This window comes from Eptatretus burgeri, chromosome 7, assembly GCF_056783735.1.
Source record: "Eptatretus burgeri isolate ZD-2024b chromosome 7, Ebu_testis_v1, whole genome shotgun sequence".
Lineage (NCBI taxonomy): Eukaryota > Metazoa > Chordata > Myxini > Myxiniformes > Myxinidae > Eptatretus > Eptatretus burgeri.
The window spans coordinates 105,860,701-105,883,779 of NC_140967.1; the positions used below are offsets into that span (position 1 = coordinate 105,860,701).

The 23,079-nt window shown below is 45.0% G+C and overlaps 1 protein-coding gene across 4 annotated transcripts in view; it reads right to left on the bottom strand.

The window, feature by feature from the left end:
- NSMAF (neutral sphingomyelinase activation associated factor) overlaps positions 1–23,079 on the bottom strand; it is a 186,827-nt gene that overhangs the window by 158,038 nt on the left and 5,710 nt on the right. For all 4 annotated transcript variants that reach the window (XR_015060510.1, XR_015060509.1, XM_085890199.1 and 1 more), the window contains exons 5-10: positions 12,625–12,661; positions 8,944–8,994; positions 6,896–6,964; positions 6,490–6,537; positions 3,792–3,844; positions 3,571–3,691 (exon numbers count right to left, since the gene is read on the bottom strand). Coding sequence is in view for 2 of the 4 variants with exons in the window: in XM_085890199.1 (XP_085746325.1) it covers positions 3,571–3,691; positions 3,792–3,844; positions 6,490–6,537; positions 6,896–6,964; positions 8,944–8,994; positions 12,625–12,661 (379 nt within the window). In the remaining 2 variants the exon portion in view is untranslated. The remainder of the gene's footprint in view (positions 1–3,570; positions 3,692–3,791; positions 3,845–6,489; positions 6,538–6,895; positions 6,965–8,943; positions 8,995–12,624; positions 12,662–23,079) is intronic.

A 23,079-nucleotide genomic window follows, 5' to 3' on the forward strand; every position in this document is an offset into this window, starting at 1 on the left:
GAGGCTCAAATGCGATTTGTTTCCTGCATAATCCGTGAGCATCAGCTCATTTTCCTGACGGTGATCCTGCTCACCATATTCTCTCAACGAGGGAGCCTCGTGAGTGGAGGAGGCCAATGAGCCGACCACGTGCCTCATAGCTGCAGCAGGTTGATCAGCATCTCAACAAGATGGGAATGGGCCAGGCATCTGCCTGGGGGTTGACCAGATAGAGGCCCCTGGAGTGAAGGCGGAAAGGGGACGCAGCGATGCTCTGCTCTGGCGCATGTTCCCATACCTGACCTGACCTGAATGCGATGAGAAAGCCGGCACCATTGATGTGGCATCACTGGTACCCATAGTGCACTGGAAGGTGACGGCACTTCCTCCCCTCCAACCCTTCCAAGCTTAACGACTGTTTGTTTGTTTCATCCAACAGTCCTGTGTTGTGTCTCGTGCATTCCGTGTTGTCCCTGTGTGTAAGATGTGTATGTGACAGCTCCACAATCAGCCTTAAATCCTGGAAAAAAAAAAATTAAAATCACAAAAAGGCTTTTCTGTGAGTTCACACACAAAATGGGGAAAGTACCTCATAAAAGAATGTGCCGGAAAGAGATGATCAAATTTCATACAATTTGTATTCAATTCTGGCAATTATTTTTTCTTTAAAATCTCAGTTCATGGATGATCGAGGTGATGGGTGATTAAAAAAGAAACATGGTGATCATGAGGGCAGGAGCGGTGGCAACAAGCAAAGGAATAAACGAACAGAACACACACACACACACACACACACACACACACACACACACACACACACACACACACACACACACACAGAGAGAGAGAGAGAGAGAGAGAGAGAGAGAGAGAGAGAGAGAGAGAGAGAGAGAGAGAGAGAGAGAGAGAGAGAGAGAGAGAGAGAGAGAGAGAGAGAGAGAGAGAGAGAGAGAGAGAGAGAGAGAGAGAGAGAGAGAGAGAGAGAGAGAGAGAGAGAGAGAGAGAGAGAGAGAGAGAGAGAGAGAGAGAGAGAGAGAGAGAGAGAGAGAGAGAGAGAGAGAGAGAGAGAGAGAGAGAGAGAGAGAGAGAGAGAGAGGCAGAGAGAGACAGACAGACAGACAGACAGACAGACAGAGAAAATACGATAACCTGCAAGTAATATGGTTGGGTTAGGGTTTGGGTTCATGGGGATAGAAAAGATCATGGGTAGGGATGGGGGATGAGATGAGATGAGATGGTGGTGGCACCACATAAAGCGTTGTAGGAAAGAATGTGATTGAACACAAATTAGAAACGAGTACACTCAAATACACTCGATACATCACCAGAAACCATCAAGCTCCAAGTATACCTGAGATGGTAAACAAAGCCCACCAGGATACATCACAATATCAGTGCAGTAAGTCAGAATTGGCATTTTTACACTTACGAGCAGAGTACCTGCCCAATGGGAGATCTTGTTCCAAGCATGCAACACGTTCTTCTGACGCATATCTTTATTTGGGCGATGATTCCAAAAATAAATAAATAGATTACCGTTCATAGAATCAAAAATACTTGGTGGGGTAATGCCATACAAACCAGGGAGTTGGTGTCAAAGCCACCCAATGCTCGCCTGTTTATACATTTAGCGTTTTTAAAAGACAAGTCTTATAATATTTTTTATAAAGCATTGCAGTGAAGTCTGATCCAAATAATTTTCTAGCAATATATGTATTTGTATATTGTAATCAGTAAACTAGTACACATATTAAATGAATGGCAAGCGTCTAGTATAAACAGGCGAGCATTGGGTGGCTTTGACACCATCTTAGGTTGAAATAAAAAAAAACATTTAAATCATTTGTTAATTTCAACTTCACTACACCAATAGTATACCCCAAATGAACCTCCATGCCAAATATCAGCATCCTAATACACATATTAAATGAATGGCAAGCTTCTAAATAACTTGCACCAAAAACTTTAACATTTTCATGCTCACGTTGACGCCGACGCTCATGCTCACGCCGGGGGTATCGCTATAGCTCTCTGTTCTTCGAACAGGCGAGCTAAAAAGGCTTTCCCATGCAATACCACATTTCAAAACAACATTTCAAAGTTGGCCTCCAAAGCCAGTCGCCGACTGGGCATCCTGCATCATACAAAGTCCTTCCTCGACACTCCTAAACTCCTATCCACCTACAAGGCCTTCATGAACAGCTCGACGCCATGGAAGCCAAGGCCTTTAAGATTATTTGAATCTCCCGCGATGAAGCCGAGTCGATGAGTCGATCACTTTCCCATCACAGACAAGTCAGTGGTCTCTGTCGTTTACTGCCTCCTTTCTGCTCTTGTACCCTCTGCCCTCTGCGTGCTCTGCCCCCTTCCCCGCAGGTTTATGCAGGGTGCACGTGATCGACCAGAAACTCCCTTCTGGTGAAACTACCGCACTTAAATCCAGGATCACAGCTCACCTCCACTCATTTGTTCCTCTTATTTCCCACCTGTGGAATAAACTTCCACATTCTATTCAATCTCATTCCTCTCTCCAGGTCATCAAGACAGCTGTCTTTTCTACCCCTGTTAACCCACCGCTACCCCGTCCAAACCCGAAGCCAACCGACTTCCAAATTTAGAGTCCTTCCTTCCTGAGAGTTTGCTTCTGTATCCATCTTGACCATCCCATGCATCTTCCCCAACCCCTCATTCCTCCCAACACCCATTATTTGTTCAAGCCAACCTCTATTTTGTCCTTCAACCCTGCTGTTAGTGCTCCCCTCCCAACCCCCCCCCCCCAATAATTTTCCTTTTGTTCTGTTGTGTCCTGATCTGTTCAGTGAAGCATATCTTCCATAAGCCATGACTGTACACAAAAAAACAAGGCCGAGCCTTTTCTAGAGACACATGCGGTAGGTCCATCGCACTTGTTCATTCGAGTGGTCCACCTCAGGGTTTCCTTCACAAGAAGACAAAGCAAACTCAGATCCCATCTGTTTCTATGACATCGACTTGTTAGGCCATCCATTGCTGAGATTACAAGTGTGAGAGCAAATCCTAACTTAAAATAGATCACATAATGTGGTCCCAGGCATCTTGGGGTTGTCATTTCAATATTTGTTCTTCTTTTTGTTTACAGCACATGACTGTGGGTGGCATCATTTCCTGGGAATGCAGATGTGCCGATGATGCAGTGCCCCCTGGAGGTTAGAGCAGGAATTTGGGATTTGTTCAGGGTGCCAGAGAAAGCTCACCTACTCTTCACGATTGACACAATAAGGATCTTTAACATTCACCAACTGATGCTAGCGGACGAGGCGCCAAGTTTAACGTCCATCCGAGGGACGGCACCACACACCTTGCCTGCTGAATATTTGTTGGAAACGCTACTGAAGGTGCTTTATACTTGATCTTGCCTTGCATCAAGTTTTCAACCATTCTTGGTTCTGATTGACACTTTTCTGACAAACTTAAAAACACCATCATGCTTACCCCATGACTATATTAATATTGTGAGATTAGTATCTGCATTCTGAGGGGGTGATCAGCAAGTCTATGGCCTGACATCAAAAGTCAAGGATTAATATTCATGAGCGAGGAAAATAAACTTACAGGAAAACCACTGAGCGGCTGGAAGAACAGGTAGTGACACGTCACACATACTAGGCCAGGGTTCGTGACCAGAGGTAGAACCATTTCAGCCGAGCACTGCATGCGAGCTTCGGTACCACACCTGCGCAAACAGGTCATAACTCAGCAGTTGCAGGTGCCGCACAAATGCCTTGCAACATGTAAGCACCCCCAAAACAGCGAACAGTAACATTACGACTCACATGCTGGTATCAAAGTTTGTTCGTGCAAGACGTGATTGAAGAATTGCTGCAATCTACAAAAGGCAGGGAAAGTCAAAAACTTTACAAACAACCCTATTTCACAGTAACAACCAGTTTGATTGTGGGTGGGAAATAATTTGGTCATTGATCATCTGTTCAATTAAACGATTAAACGTCAAGTAAGAACAATATGGTGTTTTCCGAGATTAAATATCAAAACCTCGCTTCCATGCACCGCTCCACTTGGATTGAAAATGGTGCCGCCCCAACGCGGGTTCTATGATTGGCATCCAAGGTGAGAGAAAAGCTCACGGACGTTTCGATGGATGTTGGCCGTTCTATCTCAGGAAGCCTTGAGGGCTCCGCTAGATCGTCCAGGGTCACAAGTCAAGTCTACGATCCAAGGTGGACTGTTAGGCCTGAGATAAGTGCTACATCTATGAACAATTTCAGATCTTGAATGTGTATCATCTCCCAGAAATAAGCTCGAGTCTGGTTGGTCTGCGGTTTGACACCTGGCTGAGTCATTCCAAAGACTTGAAATGGTACATGTTGCTTCCTTGCTCGACGTTCAGCATCTAAACGGTGAAAGCATGGACAAATCCCCAAAGGTTGGCATCTATGGGGAGAAGGAACTTCCTCCTCTGGAAATGCCCTGATGAGTGCAGCAAGAAAGGTGCTGCCATTGTTGTGATGTCCCTGCTACTCAGAGCACACTTTTAAGTGACAGCACTCCAGCGGCCATGTTTGTCTCATCAAACAGTCTTGTGTTGTGTTGTGTTGTGTCGCATACAAGGTCCGTCTAAAAAGTAACGGGACTGACTTCACAGAAATTTTATTCCAAAAAAATATATTGAAATCACAGCTTGTCTGCTTCAAAATAGTTTCCTTCCAGTCTCACACACTTGTCCACCCTCTTCTTCCACACTTCGATGCACCCCCGGAAGGCTTCTTCTGGAACCCTCCGAAGCTCCGTCGTCACGGCCCTTTTGATGGCCTCCACATCAGGAAATCGGGTCCCATTGATCACCACCTTGAGCTTGGGGAATAGGAAAAATCACAAGGGGCCAAGTCTGGCGAATACGGGGGTTGCTCCAGAGTCGGCACGTTCGTCTCCGCCAGAAACTGTTGGAGGGTCAGGGCACTGTAAGCAGGGGTATTGTCATGGTGAAGCACCCAGGCGTTGTTCTCCCACAGATCCCTCCTCTTGTCCCGGACTGATCTCATGAGGCACCGGAGGATCTCCTTGTACACATATTGATTCACTGTTTGACCCTGTGGTATAAACTCGAAGTGGACGATGCCCTTGATGTCAAAAACGCGATGAGCATCACCTTGACCTTCGACTTTGACATCCTTGCTTTCTTTGGTCTTGGTGATGCCGGACTTTTCCACTGACGACTCTGCCGTTTGGTCTCGGGATCGTATTCGAATATCCACGATTCATCGCCAGCAATGACTCTCCCGAGCAGGTGTGCATCGTCCTCGAGGCGCTCGATAATGTCTTGGCAGACAGTAACTCTTGGCTGTTTCTGGTCCTCAGACAACAGCTTGGGGACCATCTTTGAACACACCTTGCGCATTTCGAGATTTTCAGTGATGATGCCCCAGTTTCCTTGTTGATGGAAAGTTCCCTAGCGATCATCCGCACCGCGAGTCGACGATCTGCGTGCACCATCTGCTTCACACGCTCGATGTTGTCCGCCGTTCTGTTCGTTGAAGGTCTTCCAGACCATGGATCGTCTTCAACCTCCTCCCGTCCCTCTTTGAACCTCTTGTGCCATTCAAATGCACGTGTGCGTGACATCGTTTCTTCCTCGTAGACTTGCTGCAGCATTGCGAAGGATTCAGAAGGTGTTTTGTCAAGCTTGGCAAGAAAGTTCAGATCGGCTCTCTGCTCACGACTCATAGCGCGACGACTCAGACTAGACAACTTGTAAAGCACGACCTGTAAAAAAATCACACAATGAGCACAGTCAACCATCACCAATTATATATATATATTGCTGGAATGTTGCGAAAGACTGTAACGCAAACCGTTCATTCAAGTTGTGTAAGTGGAGCACACAGCAGGCTCAGTCCCGTTACTTTTTAGACGGACCTCGTATGTCCATCTGTATGTCCACCTGTGCACGTGGTGGCTCCACTATGAGCCTTTTGGCATCAGGTCGCGTTGGGAAAGGTTTAGGATGAAATCGGGGAGGGGAGGGGACTTGCTTTGATGCTCCACATCGGGATGGCTAAATTACATGGAAATGCAGTCTGACAGGCAGCATGGTTTTTTCAAACCGGGTTGAGTGGTGTGTGGAAACGGGCATTAGTAGGACCAATATGATGCTTTATTATGATTAAATGAGACTTGTATAACGAGGTTGAGACTAACATGGTTTTAGATGTTTATCTTACCACCAATTGTCACTGCTGACTTGACACATGGTCATGAATAATAGAATGATTGCTTTGCTTTACTTGCGCAGCAAATTATTTAAAAGAAACTGACTTTATTTGATTCATAACTTTAAAGTTTCAATCCTGAACATACTGTCATAAAAACAGTCTTATGATCCCATAAAAAGTACAAGTTAAAAACACATTCTGTATATCCCAATAAATAAAACAACCTATCGAGCAAAATGAATGTGAAAAGTTCCCTCATTTGGAGGTCATCATCTCAACGATGACGACGAGTAGTATTTACCATGGCGGCCTTGTCCCCCAGCTTCTCAAGTCTTGAGGCCCTGAGGAGCTGAGCAGAGACAATAGTCTGTGTTATGAAGAACCTGGCTTCGTGGATTACATCGCAATATGAGGACGAGGTGCGAGCCACACTGCCGTGCAACTCCGCCCCAACCTTGTGTGTAAGCATGCATTGCCAACGCACTCACAGAGGAGGCCAAATAGGAAGTGCAAAAACAGCGAAATGCTAACAATGTGCAATTACTGGCTAATAAGCCTTCCAATTGATTAGCAATAAATCCTCACAACGACTTTGATGCAAACGGCACTGTCAGACAAAAGCAAGAGGTGACAAGACAAGTCTACAAAAGGAAAATGCTGAGGATTTCCAACGAACGAAGAATGACAGACCAACGGAAGTGGCAGACCTGATGGATGTTGGGTAATATGTCCTCAGGATCACAGTGTTCAAAATGGAACTCAAATTCGCTGTTCGTCTGCAAATAAAATGACGACAGATCAAGTAGGCAGCAACATTAGATGGCACCACAAGCAAAGCCCTTGCCCGACGCCTTAGGGGAACGCACGTTCCCAACACCGACATGCTTTAACATGCCTGCACGCTTCCTTACGGGCAAAACAGCCAGGAAAACAAAATTACATCAATCATGGAGCACAACACTCCACTCCCTGTTGGGTACAATTCTACCGAGGGAAGGCCAGAATGAAGGGAGTCACAGGCTTGGTTGGTGAAAGAGGGGTTTGGAGGCTGACACGAAGAGACAAAGCAAGTGGTGACGACAAAAGGAACAAAGTTGGAGGTGAAGGGTGGGGAAAAAAAAATAAAAAATAAAAACTTCGTTCAACAGCCATCGTAGCATCCATTATAAGAAATTTAACTTATTAATGTTTTGCAATAATGATCTGACAATGATATCTGGAGAACAAAAATGTTTTGCATCAACATTTAAACAACAAACCACACTTGTACTGCATGTAAAGATGCAATGATGTCTATTAATGCCTTTGTGCTGCATAAAACACCTGTACAAGCTCCACCATTAGCATTGGATCTCAGTTTAAAATAAATCAATAAATCAAATGCTTTCCAATTATATTGACTAGCAGAGGATCTGAACTTCGGGCGATCCGATTCCAAGAATGCAACATGTTCTTCTGACACATCCCTTTATTTGGATGGTGTATAGGCAACAGACCGCTGCCTCGATATTTCCCGAAAATAAAACAAAAACAACCTGGGTTACGTCTTTGAAGCAAAAGCATGTGTCGTGCTTATGTTCATATACAATACATCGCGAATAAATAACTCGGATAATTTCAATTGCACTGGGCCAGAGGCTAACACCAAAGGTCTGAGGTCTTCGGCCTGAAGCCTGAGACCTATCCATCCTGTCGCCTTCATAAGGCCAATGAGGCAGATCAGCTACACCCTTTTGATATTTGATTATCTTTTTAACAGTCGCTAAGGTTGTTTTACACTGAACGGAAAACTTATAGGGAGGGCATGGCGATTGCGTTTATGACACTTCCGAAGATGTGTGTGGCTTTCCAAAATGGTGAACGTATGACTTTTTTGAAATTTTTTTCAGGTTACAATTGTGGATGGAGTCATACTAGCTGTCAAACCAATGGTATAAAGTACAAAGTGGATACAAACACTTGCTCCATTATTTATAGATTACAAAATGACCATCACAATAAACGACATGCACCAAGGCTAAACCAGGCGAAAGATGTTTGGCTGCTGGGGAAAAGTCCTTCGGCCGCGGAGTGAGGCTAGGTCCAGGTTCAAACCCTTTGGCCCGGGCTCAAGCCCTTCGGCCACCAGGGCCAATTAGCCTCACCCCTTACTGAAGGGACGAGAGAGGCTATTATATTGGTTAGTGTGTCAGTGAATGTGCGAGCCTGCACACAGATGAACTTTAATGTAGATGGTTCACCAACATCTATATTATAATACGAAGCTTGCACACTAAAAACTCGGCTCGCCGTCACACGATCCCTATGAAACTGCTGTGGCATTTAGCGGACATGCCGACAATGTTTGGGAAGTCTTGGCGCTCCATAGTACCACTTGCATTTTGCACAATGCGTATTTTTGTCATTCCCCGTGTACGGTCTGTCGTCTGCTACCAGCTATGTTGTACTGCTATCCCGTGCATGTGCACGGGTATCGCTAGTATAATGTAATCTTCTATACGCCGGTGACACAATGCACTAAAAGGCTTTTTGTATTCAGCCTGATAGCATAGCGAGCGGAACATCTGCCCTTATCAAAACAAACAGAGCCAATCATATCTGACAGCATCTTTCAGCAAAGCAAAGGGACGATGCAATCTGTGGCAAAAGAAAAGCAGAAAAAAAAAACTTGACGAGCAATGAGCAACAAAAGGTGAGAATAGACAGAAGCACAAATTGTCTACAAGAGGTATGAGAGGTTTCAACTACCACGTACCCTCAAAGCCTCATACGGTGCAATGTGGTTGAAGGCTTTTATTGCAAAAACCTGGAAATGGAAAACATAATTAGATCTGTGCAGCACAAGGAAATCCATCAGTTTTTCTGGAGACTGTCATCCAAGACAGAAAAACAAGCCTGTGTTATTATCTCTGATGTAAAAAATAAAAAGCTTTCAGACAGGATTTTAGGCCTGGCTCATGTATCGCGGCAGTGATTATCACACATGTGATTTCACGTACAAGAAGAGAAAGCAAGAGGAGGAGGGAGGAAGAAGAAGGGGAAGAGGAGGAGGAAGAAGGGGAAGAGGAGGAGAAAGAAGAAGGGGAAGAGGAGGAGGAAGAGGAAGACGAAGAGGAAGAAGATGAAGAAGAGGGAGATCTTTATTTCACCAACTGTAATTTAAAACACAAGGAATGTGTCTTGGTGTTGGTCACACATCCAATCACAAGACATCAGACGATAAAACTGAATTTAAAATAAACTCGAGCTACACCAACAAAACAATCACTCGATACACAAACATCACAAGTGCAACAAGATGTTAAGAATTGACAAAATTAGAATGATACCAATCCCTCGTGTTCACCCTCTTCTCCCCCACAAAAAAATCAAAAAAAAATCCCAAAAAATATTAAAACCCATGGTCACCCTTAACAAGCTTGGATTTTGATATGGTCAATACACCTCCATCAGGCAATTTATTGAAAAACATCTCCTGAATTCCTAAATTTATAAAATTAACATCTCATTTACTGGGGAAAATGGGGGGACAAGCAGTTTTATCATACTTTTGTTTGCCTTGCGTAACAGGCCTCCCTCCATGCTTTAACCCAGCTGTGGATGTCGATCAGGAAGGGGGGAAGGAAGCGTTCCAAGTCGGAGTGCCCTGATAGCTATCGCTAAACATGCTGAGGGCCGAATATATGCTAAGTTATGTGTTAGTAATTTATTAAGCACATATGCAGATAAGTAATGAAACTTATCATTCTGACTGTTGTTACTACACATGTAAAAATAGCACTGTGCATGCGTGCGTCCTGAAGTTCACCTGGATCAGTCATTGAAACCCCCTACAGAGCCACTTAGACCATTAATTTTTTTTTGATGTTGTGAACAGACTTTGAAACATCACGGGTGATGAAGATCGTGGTCAAATTTCATCGCAATCATGCGTGTAGTTTTAGATACCTATTTTTGGGGGGGGGCAACCCCTCCCTTCCCCCGGTATGTTGAGCCACAGATTTTGATGCGGTCGAAACACTTTGGTACATTACGGGTGATGAAGGTTTTGGTCTAGTTTCTTCGTAATTGTGAGTGTAGTTTTGGAGAAGAGAGCAAATACATATTTTGGGGGGGGTGAAACACCCTGCCCCCCCCACCCCAATAGTCCCCCTTAAGCACAGATTTTGATGCGGTCAATACACCTTCATTGTTGGGCATCAGATGTGATTATTGTCGCCAAGTTTCATCAAAATCGTGTGTTTGGCTCAAGCGATATTGACTGAAGTGTTTACTGAGTCACTGACTGAATGACTCACGAACTCACTCAACTGCAGGCACTGCTCACCGGACTAAAATCTAGGTGAGTTAAAAATGGTTATAATGAAACTAAATATCCTGATTCTTGATAATAATTAAATAAACCAATGTCACCCGCAGGGTGACCCGTATCTTGCCAAAAGGTGACCACGTGTGACTTCTTCAAGGTCACACTGAGGTGAACAGAGCTGCTATCCACCAGGAGCGACTCCTTGAGGAATATCTGCCTACGAGAGATTCCGATGAGAATCGTTCTGCAGAGTAACCATGAAAAATATGCTTTTGCCTCATAACGTCACCAAATGACGTCATAATGTCTCAAGCTTGACATATCTAGAAAGCACTGATCGAGGTGTTCAATTTGAGGTACTACAAGATATGGTTCCTAAAACTTGAAAATTTGACCTTGGGGTCAAATATGTTTGACCTCAGGCGCTAACCATGAAGGTCAAGGCCAATCGCTACCAAAAATTAATCAGCTGAGCGCCAGACCATGAACTATATTTCCATGAAGTTTGAAGATGATCCGATCAAAATTACTCAAAAAATAAGAGTTTCGTCGACTCCCCTGATTTGCGATAAAGTGACCTTGACCTTTGACCTTGACCTTCAAAATTTTGTGCACTGAAAGAGACCTCTATAGGCCTCTGATAGGCGAAGTTACAAAAATTTCCAATGATAACTGTGCTCTGCAGAATTTTTTATACGTGATTACAGACAAAAAAAAAAAACAAAAAAAAAACATACAAGCTGACGAACATATCTTGCAAAAACTTCGTTTTGGCAAGATAACAAAAAACCATATGAAGGTCAAGGCCAATCGCCACCAAAAATCAATCAGCTGAGCGCCAGACCATGAACTATATTCCCATGAAGTTTTAAGACGATCCGATCAAAATTACTCAAAAAATAAGGGTTTCGTCGATTCCCCTGATTTGCGACAAAGTGACCTTGACCTTTGACCTTGACCTTCAAAATTTTTGTGCACTGAAAGGGACCTCTATAGGCCTCTGATATGCGAAGTTACAAAAACTTCCAATGATAACTGTGCTCTGCAGAATTTTTTATACGTGATTACAGACAAACAAACAAACAAAAAAAAAAACATACAAGCTGACTAACATATCTTGCAAAAACTTCGTTTTGGCAAGATAACAAAAAAACATATGAAGGTCAAGGCCAATCGCCACCAAAAATTAATCAGCTGAGTGCCAGACCATGAACTATATTCCCATGAAGTTTTAAGACGATCTGATCAAAATTACTCAAAAAGATAAGGGTTTCGTTGACTCGCCTGATTTGCAACAAAGTGACCTTGACCTTTGACCTTCAAAATTTTGTGCACTGAAAGGGACCTCTATAGGCCTCTGATATGCGAAGTTACAAAAATTTCCAATGATAATTGTGTTCTGCAGAATTTTTTTATACGTGATTACAGACAAAAAAAAACAAACATACAAGCTGACTAACATATCTTGCAAAAACTTCGTTTTGGCAAGATAACAAATGAAACACAAGGAAACCGAACCCATTTTATACTGACTGATGTACCACACTCTGTGTGTGATACAGTGTTGGTTCTGCTAAAGCAATTTCTTGGCCCGGGGTCATGCTGGGAGGTTTGCCATCCCTCTCCCAGCAGTAGTTTGGGCAGAAATTTATTTATTTGTTCAGAGTGCCGGCGAAAGCTTGCCGACTCTTGGTGGTTTCATGATTTTGGAGTTATGCAGGACGCACGCACACTACAAAAGATTTATTGATGCATCGTTAGTTGTGGACAAAGGTGATGCAATTCGAGTTCATGCCAATTTGATGTTTTCTACACAGATTTAACAATGTTGTGTTGCTATGCCAAAGGGTGCAGATCTACTTTGAGCAACCCTTTCACTAAAATGCCATATTGAAAACCATAGGAGTGGTCCAGTTGAAAAACTGCACACTCAGGTCTAAACTAAAACTGAACCACACGACCGTCCCTCGAGACCAGGTGGTCATTTGAGTCGAAGGCTTTGAGAAAAGCGAGCCAACCATCTCTACATGAGCAGCTTCCCGACTTCATCGCACTGCCGACCACAGGCACGACGACGGTCAAGTGACGGAGCATCGTCGACAGGTAACCGTCCATGACGAGTCTTACCTGCTTGCACACAATGACGCATCCAGTGCCTTTGGGCCTGAAAAAAAAAATTGTTCTTACATCAAGAATGCAATTAACTGGTGAAAATTACACACGTTGTTATAAATGTCTCACAATTAAAATCCACTCGAACATACTCATTGCAACCATCCTCCACTCAGCCCATTCACTCCGATCTCGTCACACCTATTACCCAGAACACCTGTGGCGCAATTCACTCAGCTCACCAAACTGCCGTGTCTGATGTCGCACACGATCGCTCATTCCCATCACCTTTCCTGACTAATATTACACTTTTGGTAAAATACAGCAGAAACTTATGTTTCCATGAGAAATCCAAACGAACACACAATTTGGGGCCTATCAAAAGTTCCCAAAGTAAGCTCGGTGATGTAAACGTCGTGTTGAGGAACCTTTAAGGGTTAACTCGCAATCTGTGTGCTTCCTCGGGAAATTATACACAACAAGAGACTGCTGTTGGATAATGACATGTTGGATATCAAATGTTTGGTTGAAAACCAAAATCATGACACCTGCACGAGAGGGGGGGGGGGTATAATTCCTCATGCGATTGATTGGATCGGTACAATGGGGCCTGGTGCGTCACAATTGCTGCGTAATAAGCGCTTCGTCTCATCTTGAGTTCGGCCGCACTCGGAGCAATTTGTGCGTCACACAAATCGAGTGCGCACGTGCACTTCTTTTATCGTCCACTTTAACTTGCTCGTACGAAGTCGCCCCGCGTTGTGGATCTAGTATATAATTAATAGGGAATGAAAAACAAAGTGAGACCGAAGCACAAAGAAAGCAGAAATGTTGTGCGGACAGAGTAGTTGTGAAATTGGAGCAAAATCACTGGAGGCAAAAGAAGAACAACATCAACTACATAGTTCATAGAATACGCTACCCCACGCAGTGTTCAAATATACACTTCAACTTTAATAAAAATAATGATTTTAATGATCGTTAAAAAAATTCTGGAACTTTAACGCCACTGAAGCAGTCTTATACACCACCTAATTTAACACGGTCAAGTACAGCTAAACCGAAGGGTTTGTGAAAGTGCAGAGAAGGTGATTTGTGTTCTACATTGTTCATGTATGTAAAATTCAATTTAAAATTTTTTATATTTTTTTTTAAGTCGTATAAATAAATTTATTCCATGTTTCACCACCGTTGACACAGCGTCTATTACACCACCCCATCCAACACATTGCACATTGGTTTGTGCCACGTCGGCTGAGTAAAAATATTACTCTCTCCTCTCTGCGCATGTGCAATCAGGATGGAACTGTAATGGACTCAATGGACAGGGATGAAGGCTCTGAAGTGGGAACAATAGGTTTAATTCCGACATGGACACAACATAGCACAGCACCGGAACATGGGCAGGTCACATGACTCTTCAACCATGCCTTGGTGCCCCCATGTATGCATGCATGATCATAAACTACTGATAAATATCATCTCCCCCCCCCCAACCCACCGCTTATTATTATTATTATTTATTATTATTATTATTATTATTTTTTTTCCACAAATCAAGATGCTCAGGAGGCTTACAGACACGAGCTGATCTTCTAAGGGCGAGTGGAGGGCTGTCCTTGCTTGCAACTGCTGTGGGTTTCTCAATAAGGGGTACACGGGGTCGGGAAGGAGTTCAGGTACATTGATGGGTGAAATGCTTTCATGAGGAAACACCTCAGGTTCAAACGCAGGTGGTTAATACATGAGTGGGTGACAAAGGCACTTGAGCCGGTTCAATGTTTGGCTCCCCATTACGTCACCAGAGTTGGTCAACGTGTTTATGCATGTATCTACCATCACACAACTTCACAAGAAACATCACTTCACCAATGTTGTCGATAATGATGCCAGATAACCACTTGGTTCCACATCTGGAGTTCAACACGTACACAGGATCGTTGATCTGGAAGTTGCGGTGTACAGACGTTTGGTTGTGATTATGTTACTGTTGATATTTGATATTCTCGACCTGGACCGTTACGTCCGGGTGCACTAATGATAACCATGTTGTTAATTCACGACCCATCAGAAGCTTGGCAGGTGAGTGACCGGTGGTTTGATGTGGTCTGGTGCGGTAGTTGAGCAACACACGAGTGAGACGGGATTGAATGGAGCCTTCCTTGACGCGGCTTAGACCATTCTTGATGACCTGAACAGCATGTTCGGCCTGACCATGACTGACAGGTTTGTAGGGGGCAGATGTGTCGTGCTTAATGCCATTCATTTTACAAAAGTTCTGAAACTCTAAATTCGTTAATGACGATTCATTATCTGATACAATGGAGTTCGGAACACCATGTTGCGCGAACATGGTACGTAGAGATTCAATTGTTACAGCAGAGGATGAGGATGGTATCACCATGAGACCTTCAATCCATTTGGAGTGGGCATCAACTACGATAAGGAAAAGCTTCCTTCGAAATGGACCAGCATGGTCAATGTATAGTCTGGACCATGGCTTTGATGGCCACGGCCACATGGCCAATGGAGACGGTGGCGGTGTCTTGACAAGTGTAACGATGGCGTGCACTTGACTCAATGTCACTGTCCAAATCAGGCCACCAAACATGGGTTCGGGCAAGAGCCTTCATGGTGACTATGCCAGGATGAGCATTGTGGAGTTCACTGATAATTTTCCCGTGGAGTTTAGGCGGAACCATCACTCAGCTACCCCAAAGCAGGCAGTCTGCATCAAGAGAGCCCATCCTTCTGGATGTGGTACGGTTTCGCCCCTTCCGGTAGTGATGCCCAATCACCTGACATAACACAGCATTTAATTTATGACAAATCTGGATTGCTATTGGTAGCACAAGCAATCTGCTTCGCGGTTACGGGCGCCTCATCGTGAATGACATGAGCCATGAGATGAATGATATCGCCAGATTGTGGAGGTTCTGGGATGGTTACAGGAAGCGGCAAGCGACTGAGCGCGTCAGCACAGTACATTTCCTTACCCGGGTGGTAAACCAATGAATAGTCATAACCGGCAAGGGTCAACGCCCAACATTGTACACGACCTGATGATGTGGGCAGAATGGCTCTGGTTTCTCCCAAGAGACCTAACAAGGGTTTGTGATCAGTCTCAATGGAAATATGTCTTCCAAAGACACATTGGTGCATCTTCAAGGTGCCCCAGACACACGCTAACGCCTCTCGTTCTACTTGCTAACGCTTCTCGTTCTACTTGAGCATAGCGGCGTTCAGTGTCAGATTGGGTTTGTGATGCATACGCAACAGGCTGGAGATTACCGGTTCCATTTGTTTGCAACAACGCACACCCGATGCCACATGAAGAGCTATCACAACTGAGAACAAGTTCCTTGGATGGGTCGTAATTGGCAAGTAACAGCGAGGAGGACAGCATGGTTTTAGTGGCCTTGAACGCTCTTGTTTGGGCAGCTTCCCATTTCCAGAGGCCTTTCCTGAGGAGAAGATGCAGAGGCTCAACGGTTGTGTTTAGTTGAGACAGAAAATTACCAAAGTAGGTCAACATACCCAGGAATGCATGAAGTTCTGAAATGTTTTGTGGCATTGGTGCATTCGCAATTTCTTCAACTTTGCTCGGAGAGGACAAAATGCCTTGACAGGAGATTTGATGACCCAGGTATTCAACTTCACGTGCCATAAAGGTACACTTCTCACGCCTTAGGCGTAACCCAGCTTGTGACAGCCGATTGAGGACTTTGTTTCGATTCTCGAGGTGTTCATGTTGTGATTCGCCAGTCACTAGTATGTCGTCCTGGAATACACCTGTCTTTGGTACAGTTTTCAATAATGTCTCCATCTTGTGTTGGAAGATTGGTGCAGCAGAGCACATGTCAAATGGGCATCTGTTGTACATGTAGAGTCCTTGATGAGTGTTGATGCATGTGTAGTGCTTGGAATCATCATCCAGTTCCATTTGAGCATCGGCATTGGTCAAGTCAAGCTTAGTGAATGTCTAGCCACCCATGAGAGTGGTGAACAGATCTTCTGCTTTGGGCAAAGGGTAGCCATAAAGCTTTGACTAGCCCTTGATTGTCGTTTTGTAGTCACCACAAATGCGCACTGTTCCATCTGCTTTGAGTTTTGGAACGATAGTTGCCGCCCAGTCGAAGTACTCGACTGGTGAGATGATGCCCTCACTCTGTAGGCGCTCAAGCTCACATTCGATCATTGATCGCATCATGTAGGGTACAGGTCTCATCTTATGGAACAATGGCTGAGCATCTGCAGAAACATGAATCCTCACTTTGGGCCCTGCAAAGGTGCCAACACCATCGCTGAACAGGCCAGGGTACTTGTTGAGCACGGTATCGTATCCAGCATCAGAGTTGGAGACTGTTTATATCACTCCAAGCAAGTCTGATTATTCGTAACCAATCTCAGCCGAAGAGGATTACTCCTTCTCCACTCACTATCAATAGTAGTAGGACATGAGTGCTGTTTCCATATCCTACAGTTACGTTAGCTGAGCCAACTACAGGAACCACCTCCTTGGTGTATGTTCTCAAGTCAGGAGATACAGGCCGGAGTGCAGGAGCCTTTCTCGGAGGGTAGAATGAGGTGAACTCGCTCTCGCTCATAATTGATCTGCAAGTGCCGGTATCAACTTCCATCCTCACCGGGATCTTATCGATTGTTACATCAACTATAATTGGAGCATCGGAGCTCTTTGTTCCAACAGAGAAAACCTCATAAAGTTCCTCACTTGACTCTCGGCTGCAGGCTATGCTCTGTGACCTATCGTCTGCCGCATCAGGGTTCACCCCAATGTGATAAGCAGGAGACAAGTTCTTCAACTTGAATCAAGAACGACACTTCAAGTGACCCTGCTCACCACAGTTGTCACAGGTATAATTCCTGTACCGACATTGGCAAGCTTGATAATTACAATCACTACACCAACACGTTACCCCAACCTTCCGGGTAGATTCAGAAATGTCAGGAGGTGGAGGTGAATTTGGTAGCTTGCTAAAACACTTTTGCTTGTAGCCAAAGGTTACCTTGTTAACCGATGGGTCCTGCTGGATAACTTTTGACTTGTTAGAGATCACACGCAGGCTCTCGGCAGTTTGCATACATGCAGCGGCTATTTCCATGACTTTAGCTAAATTGGGGTCGGATTCAGGTCGGAGTTTCGACAGAATTGAGTCGTCATTGATGCCTATTATCAAGAAATCACGAAACATCTCTTCGAGTTTATCTGCAAACTCACAGTGTTCGGCGAGTCGGCGTAAATCAGCCACGAACTCGGATGCTGACTGACCATCTTGACGACGGTGGGTATCAAATTTTTATCTCGAGATGTTACACGGTTTAGGGTGATCATGCCTTTTCACGAGATTGATGAGCTCTTCATACGACTTGTCAGAAGGTTTGGCTGGGGCAACAAGATCTTTGATGAGGCTGCACGTCGGGGCGCCGCATACGGCCAGTAATACGGCTCTCCGCCTTTCAGCGTCCTCATCGGTGTCCATTTTGTTTGCCACGAAGTACTGCTTCAGACGATCGGTATGGTCTCCCCAATCACCTCCCCCACTGCGTATTCTTGCAATATGCTGATGCACAAGGACATCCTCGTCACCACTGTAATGTACTCAATGGACAGGGCCGAAGGCTCTGAAGTGGGAACAACAGGTTTAATTCGGACACGGGTGCAACACAGCACAGCACCGCATCGGAACATGGGTGGGTCACATGACTCTCCTTAACCACGCTCCGGTGCACCCATGCATGCATGCATTATCATAAACGACTGACACATTTCAGAAACCAGAGCATAGGGTAAAACGAGAAACTTGTCTTCCTCTTCATGTTCAAAATACAACGTACAATTGAAATAAGCCGTTCCTCATTTACAAACTGACAATCGTAAACTGATAAGGCAGACACGGATGGACGGACGGACGTGAAACAAGTGCTTCGCCCCGCTTTTCGCTTTGCGCACGTGGGGTAACAATTTATGATAACTGGAGTAAAAACAGGAGAAAATGGAAGGAAAAAGAAAAGGAAATGTAAAACAGTCGTCACGCCTGGCCGGGTGGGTCGTGAAAGGCTTGGGTCAAACTTTCCACGAGAAGGTGGGAATAATTGTGGGTGTGAAGCAACAGCAACAGCAACAACAACAACAACAACAACAACAACAACATGTAAAACAGTGCTCATGGTGTTAACTGCATAGGTTTGGGACTGGGGGTGAGATGGGAATATTCGATAACATGATAAAGTCTCAGCTTGCATATCATTTTGAAGAGCAGGTGAGTCATCGCCAGCATCCTGAGCAAATTACAAATTCTTGCTCTAGCCTACAGGGGGCACTGCATCAGCGTCAAAGCAAAAACGATGGCAACTCAAAAACCACGTGCTGTACACTCAGGAGGAAGAAGAGCACCGTTTAGAACTCCATTCTCTGCCGGGTACAGACGCTCAGGCGCTATAAATACAAATGTTTAGTTTCGGTGTCAGGATCAAGGCATCTGACCTATGGCATGCAAACACCACAAGTATCTCGTCAGGAGTTAGTACTAATGCGTACCACACTCTTTGATATGCAGGTATCGAGGTCATGGAAGAGCAAAGTAACAAGAGGCAAAGGGTCAACAGACACAAAATGGGACAAAGGGTAAACTGTCGGACAAAAAAAAACATTCCGACAGGTACATACATCACAGCACAAGAGGTCTCGGTGGTTATAACAACATTCAGAGGAAGAGACGGAGAACACCATTAGGTGGTGGTGGTGGTGCGCGGTAGCTGTGAAATACTGGAGGAAGAGCTCAAGATGACAAACTCAGCAAGACAGTTACAGAGACAAGAGAAGAGATATTTAAAAGAATGGAGGAGAGTGTGAAAGAAACCACAAGGCCAATATCATCTTTTCCTCACAAATCTCACACTCTCACTATGTCTCTCTGAAAGGACCGTTTGGAACCGCCCCCCCCCCCAAACCTACTTTCTCAACAATCCGCTGGAAGAAGTCCTTTCATTCAAACTTCTGGGTCTTACCATCCGCCACGATCTTTCCTGGGAAAGCCACACTTCCAAGCTGGTCTCCAAAGCTAGTCGCCAACTAGGAATCCTCCGCCGTGCAAAGTCCTTCCTCGGTCCACCTAAGCTCCTGACCACATACAAAGCTTTCGTCTACAGCCTGATGGAGTACTGCTCTCCCCTCTGGGCTGGTGCTCCTGCCTCTCACCTTTCTCGGCTTCACGCTGTTGAAACCAAGGCATTTCGGATCATTGGTATCTCTCGCAATGAGGCTGAGTCTTTGGGCCTCTCACTCTCTCACTGCAGGCAGGTCGGTGGTCTTTCTGTCTTCTTCCGTCTCCTCTCCGGTCTCACCCCCCCCTTGCTCTGTCTGCGATATGTCCCCCCATATTTCCACAGGGCACTCAAGGTCCGCCAGCAACCTCCTTCTGGGAAAACTACCAAAATCACAAATCACTGCTCAACTTCACTCTTTCATTCCTCTTTTTTTTCCCCACCTTTGGAATAAACTCCCACACTCTCTTCAATCCCATTCTTCCCTCCAGGCCTTCAAAACAGCTGTTCACCACCACACCTCTTATCTTCCCCCATCCAAAACCTCGATCTTTTCTACCCCCGTTTTGTGAAGTTCTGATTCCAGTTCCAAAGTTTTCTTTTGCTTTCTTCATTAAAATTATCCTCGATGAAGTAACTTCAAACAAATTTGTGTGTCCGAATCTACTGGGCAACAAATCTTGGGACCAGGAGTGGGGTCTGGGAATTTGGAAGATCAGGGCAAGGGCAAAAGCAGAAGTGGTGAAGAGTGCACTAACAGATCTGACAACGGCAAGTACGGCCTGGGGTTCGGCAGTAAAAGGCAGCTGGAGATCTAGAAGCTGTGCGGACGGGGGTCAGAGGGAAGATTCCACTGCAGCCTTGATGGGAGGCAAGCACAAGACCCAGTCGATGGAGCAGAGGAGGATACTTCCACGGACGAGAAATTGAGAGATACCAAAGTGTATATCTTTCTGTGTTCTTTGTAGTCGTCATTGTAAGCTGTGAGCCATTTCAAATGAATTCTGAAATGTCATACAGGATCATGCAGTTGCAGGTCTGGAAGGTGTACAGCAGCAGATACAAGAGCTTAGTAATAACCATGCACAAACAATGGCAGCTGTTGCAGCTTCATGCTCCTTTGTATATGTCCCGAGAGAACGTGACATTAAGCTCTTTAGTGGTGAGGTTAGTGTGGATGGGCATTCTGTTGAAGATTTCATTGAAGAGGTAGAGTGTGTTGTGCGTGCCAGAGACTTGAAAGTGAATGAGCAATAGGACTTGATTACGCCACTGTTATGGGGGTGGTTTTTTTGAGGAAGTGTGCTTATGCACAAGTGGTGCGTACACCCACTCGAGTAACCTGTTGAAGTTCTTGAAGGAAGCTGTTTAAGAAAAGTGCAGTGTCTCACAACTGCTTCAGTCATTCTATGGTCGCAAACAGGAGGGAGAGAATCTCCGTGATTACTCACATGCATTGGCACACAGTTTCGACTCTGTAAAAAGAGAGTCAGGTGATGCAGTCCCAAATGAGAGTGTTGCCCTATGAGACCATTTTGTAGAAGAGATTGGGGATGTTTCTTTGAGAAGGCATCTCTCATTCAGGTCATGCCACCCTATTGGTTCAGGAGGAAGAGGAATGGCCTTGTCGTACAAAGGTTGTTCGGAATAGGAGTATTCAGGTTCTCCCTGACTCTGACTCGAGTGCACATTGTATGGAAATAAATGCAAGCTAACAGAAAACCGCTGCACTTGATGATGTCATTAGTGTAATTGCAGATCAGGGACGGATGATTGGCGAATTCACCAAAGCAGTCAGCGATCTGGCCACACAACTTGTGAAGGAACTAGCGAAAGAAATGGGGCACAAAGCATGTCTGAAGGTCACTGAAGATGGCAAGCCAATATGCTTCAAGTGTAGAGGGGTAGGGAGTCGCAAGGAGATGTACACTGAGATGCAATGAACAAGGGAATGGAGCCCCAAAGAGTTCTGAACTGCGGGATGATCAAACTGTCTCAGTTGCGATTAATCAAATAGTGCAAAGACAGAACATAGGTCTCGGTCCAGACTAGAGTCAGGACCAACTCCTGGAGAGGGCAGTGGGGAAATGCCTGGTGGTTGACATTTTTAAAAAAAACGAGGGGCCACATCTTCTTGCTTTCTGGATACAGGTAGTCAGATTAGCATGATCACTGGGTTGTGACAAAGACATTGGGGTGGTCTTCATTGGGGTGGTTCAGGATCACAGCAGCCAATGGTCTGGAGATACCCTAACTTGGCTACAATGAATTGGACGTAGAGACTTATGGGAATGGCACTATATAAATGTGGATTATTGGTGATTAAGGAACCCCAAAGTATGAAGACAAATGTTCCTGGTCTAGTTGGCATGAACATCATTACAAAGTGTCGTCAGTTGGTTCAAGCCGAGTTTGAATCCTATTCCAATGTGGAGTTGAGTCGTGCCTGGAGAGAAGTGTTTCAGCAGGCACAGAAGTGTGGGCTCACTGAGAAAAGTATTATCGCTAAAGCTGCAGTCAAGGATGCTGTGTATGTACTTGCAGGGTATATTGTGTCTGTCATAGCAAGAAGATGGAGGAACATGATAGGGGACAGCAACAGGATGTTGTTGGAGCCAGGGACCACTGCCAGGAGGTATTTTGGTTGTTCTGATGCTCATAGAGACTCACAAACATTTTCTCCCGATGCAGATTGTCAACTTTTTGCAGGAGGATGTGTGGCTTGATCCAAAAAGACGGTTTGGCATACTGTCTTAGGCTACCCCAGAGTGAGAGATGTGGTTTCAGTGCATCTCAGCCAGTAATGGGCAGGTGACCGTTGGTGGAGGAGATTCCGGTGACTCAGCAATAATACGATTCCCCCGACTCAAGACAGGAAGGTTAAAGAACATATTTCCAAGATGCTCAGTAAAGGAGTCATGAAGGAGAGCAAAATCTCTGATGCTTCTCCTGTAGTGTTAGTACGTAAGGCTGATGGTAGCTTACGTCTATGTGTGGACTTCCGTATACTGAATACTGAAGGCATCCTTGTCCGCCCTCAGCGCACGTAAAGTTTTACGCCTCAACTCCCTGAACAGCTCAGCTATGCCATTAAGCCTGGCCCTGCAACTCTGGTCAATGGTATCCAGTGTCCCTTGAGAGAGAAAGTTCTTCTTCACCCAATGTTGAGTTCCAAGACATCCACCGGCAGCATCAGGGATGGTAGTTTTGAAAGCACAAGGACCCACCAAATCCCCACAGCCCGTTTTCAAACTCCTCAGCTAATCTCTCATCCTTGAGCTTGCCAACATCCAGCCTAGGCTGGGATGGTACCATTCTCCAAGCTTTAAGCTACAACTTCAGAGTTGCTTCAACAAGCCTGTGGTCGGTATTGAAGAACTGAGCACTCCAGTAGACCCTGCATTT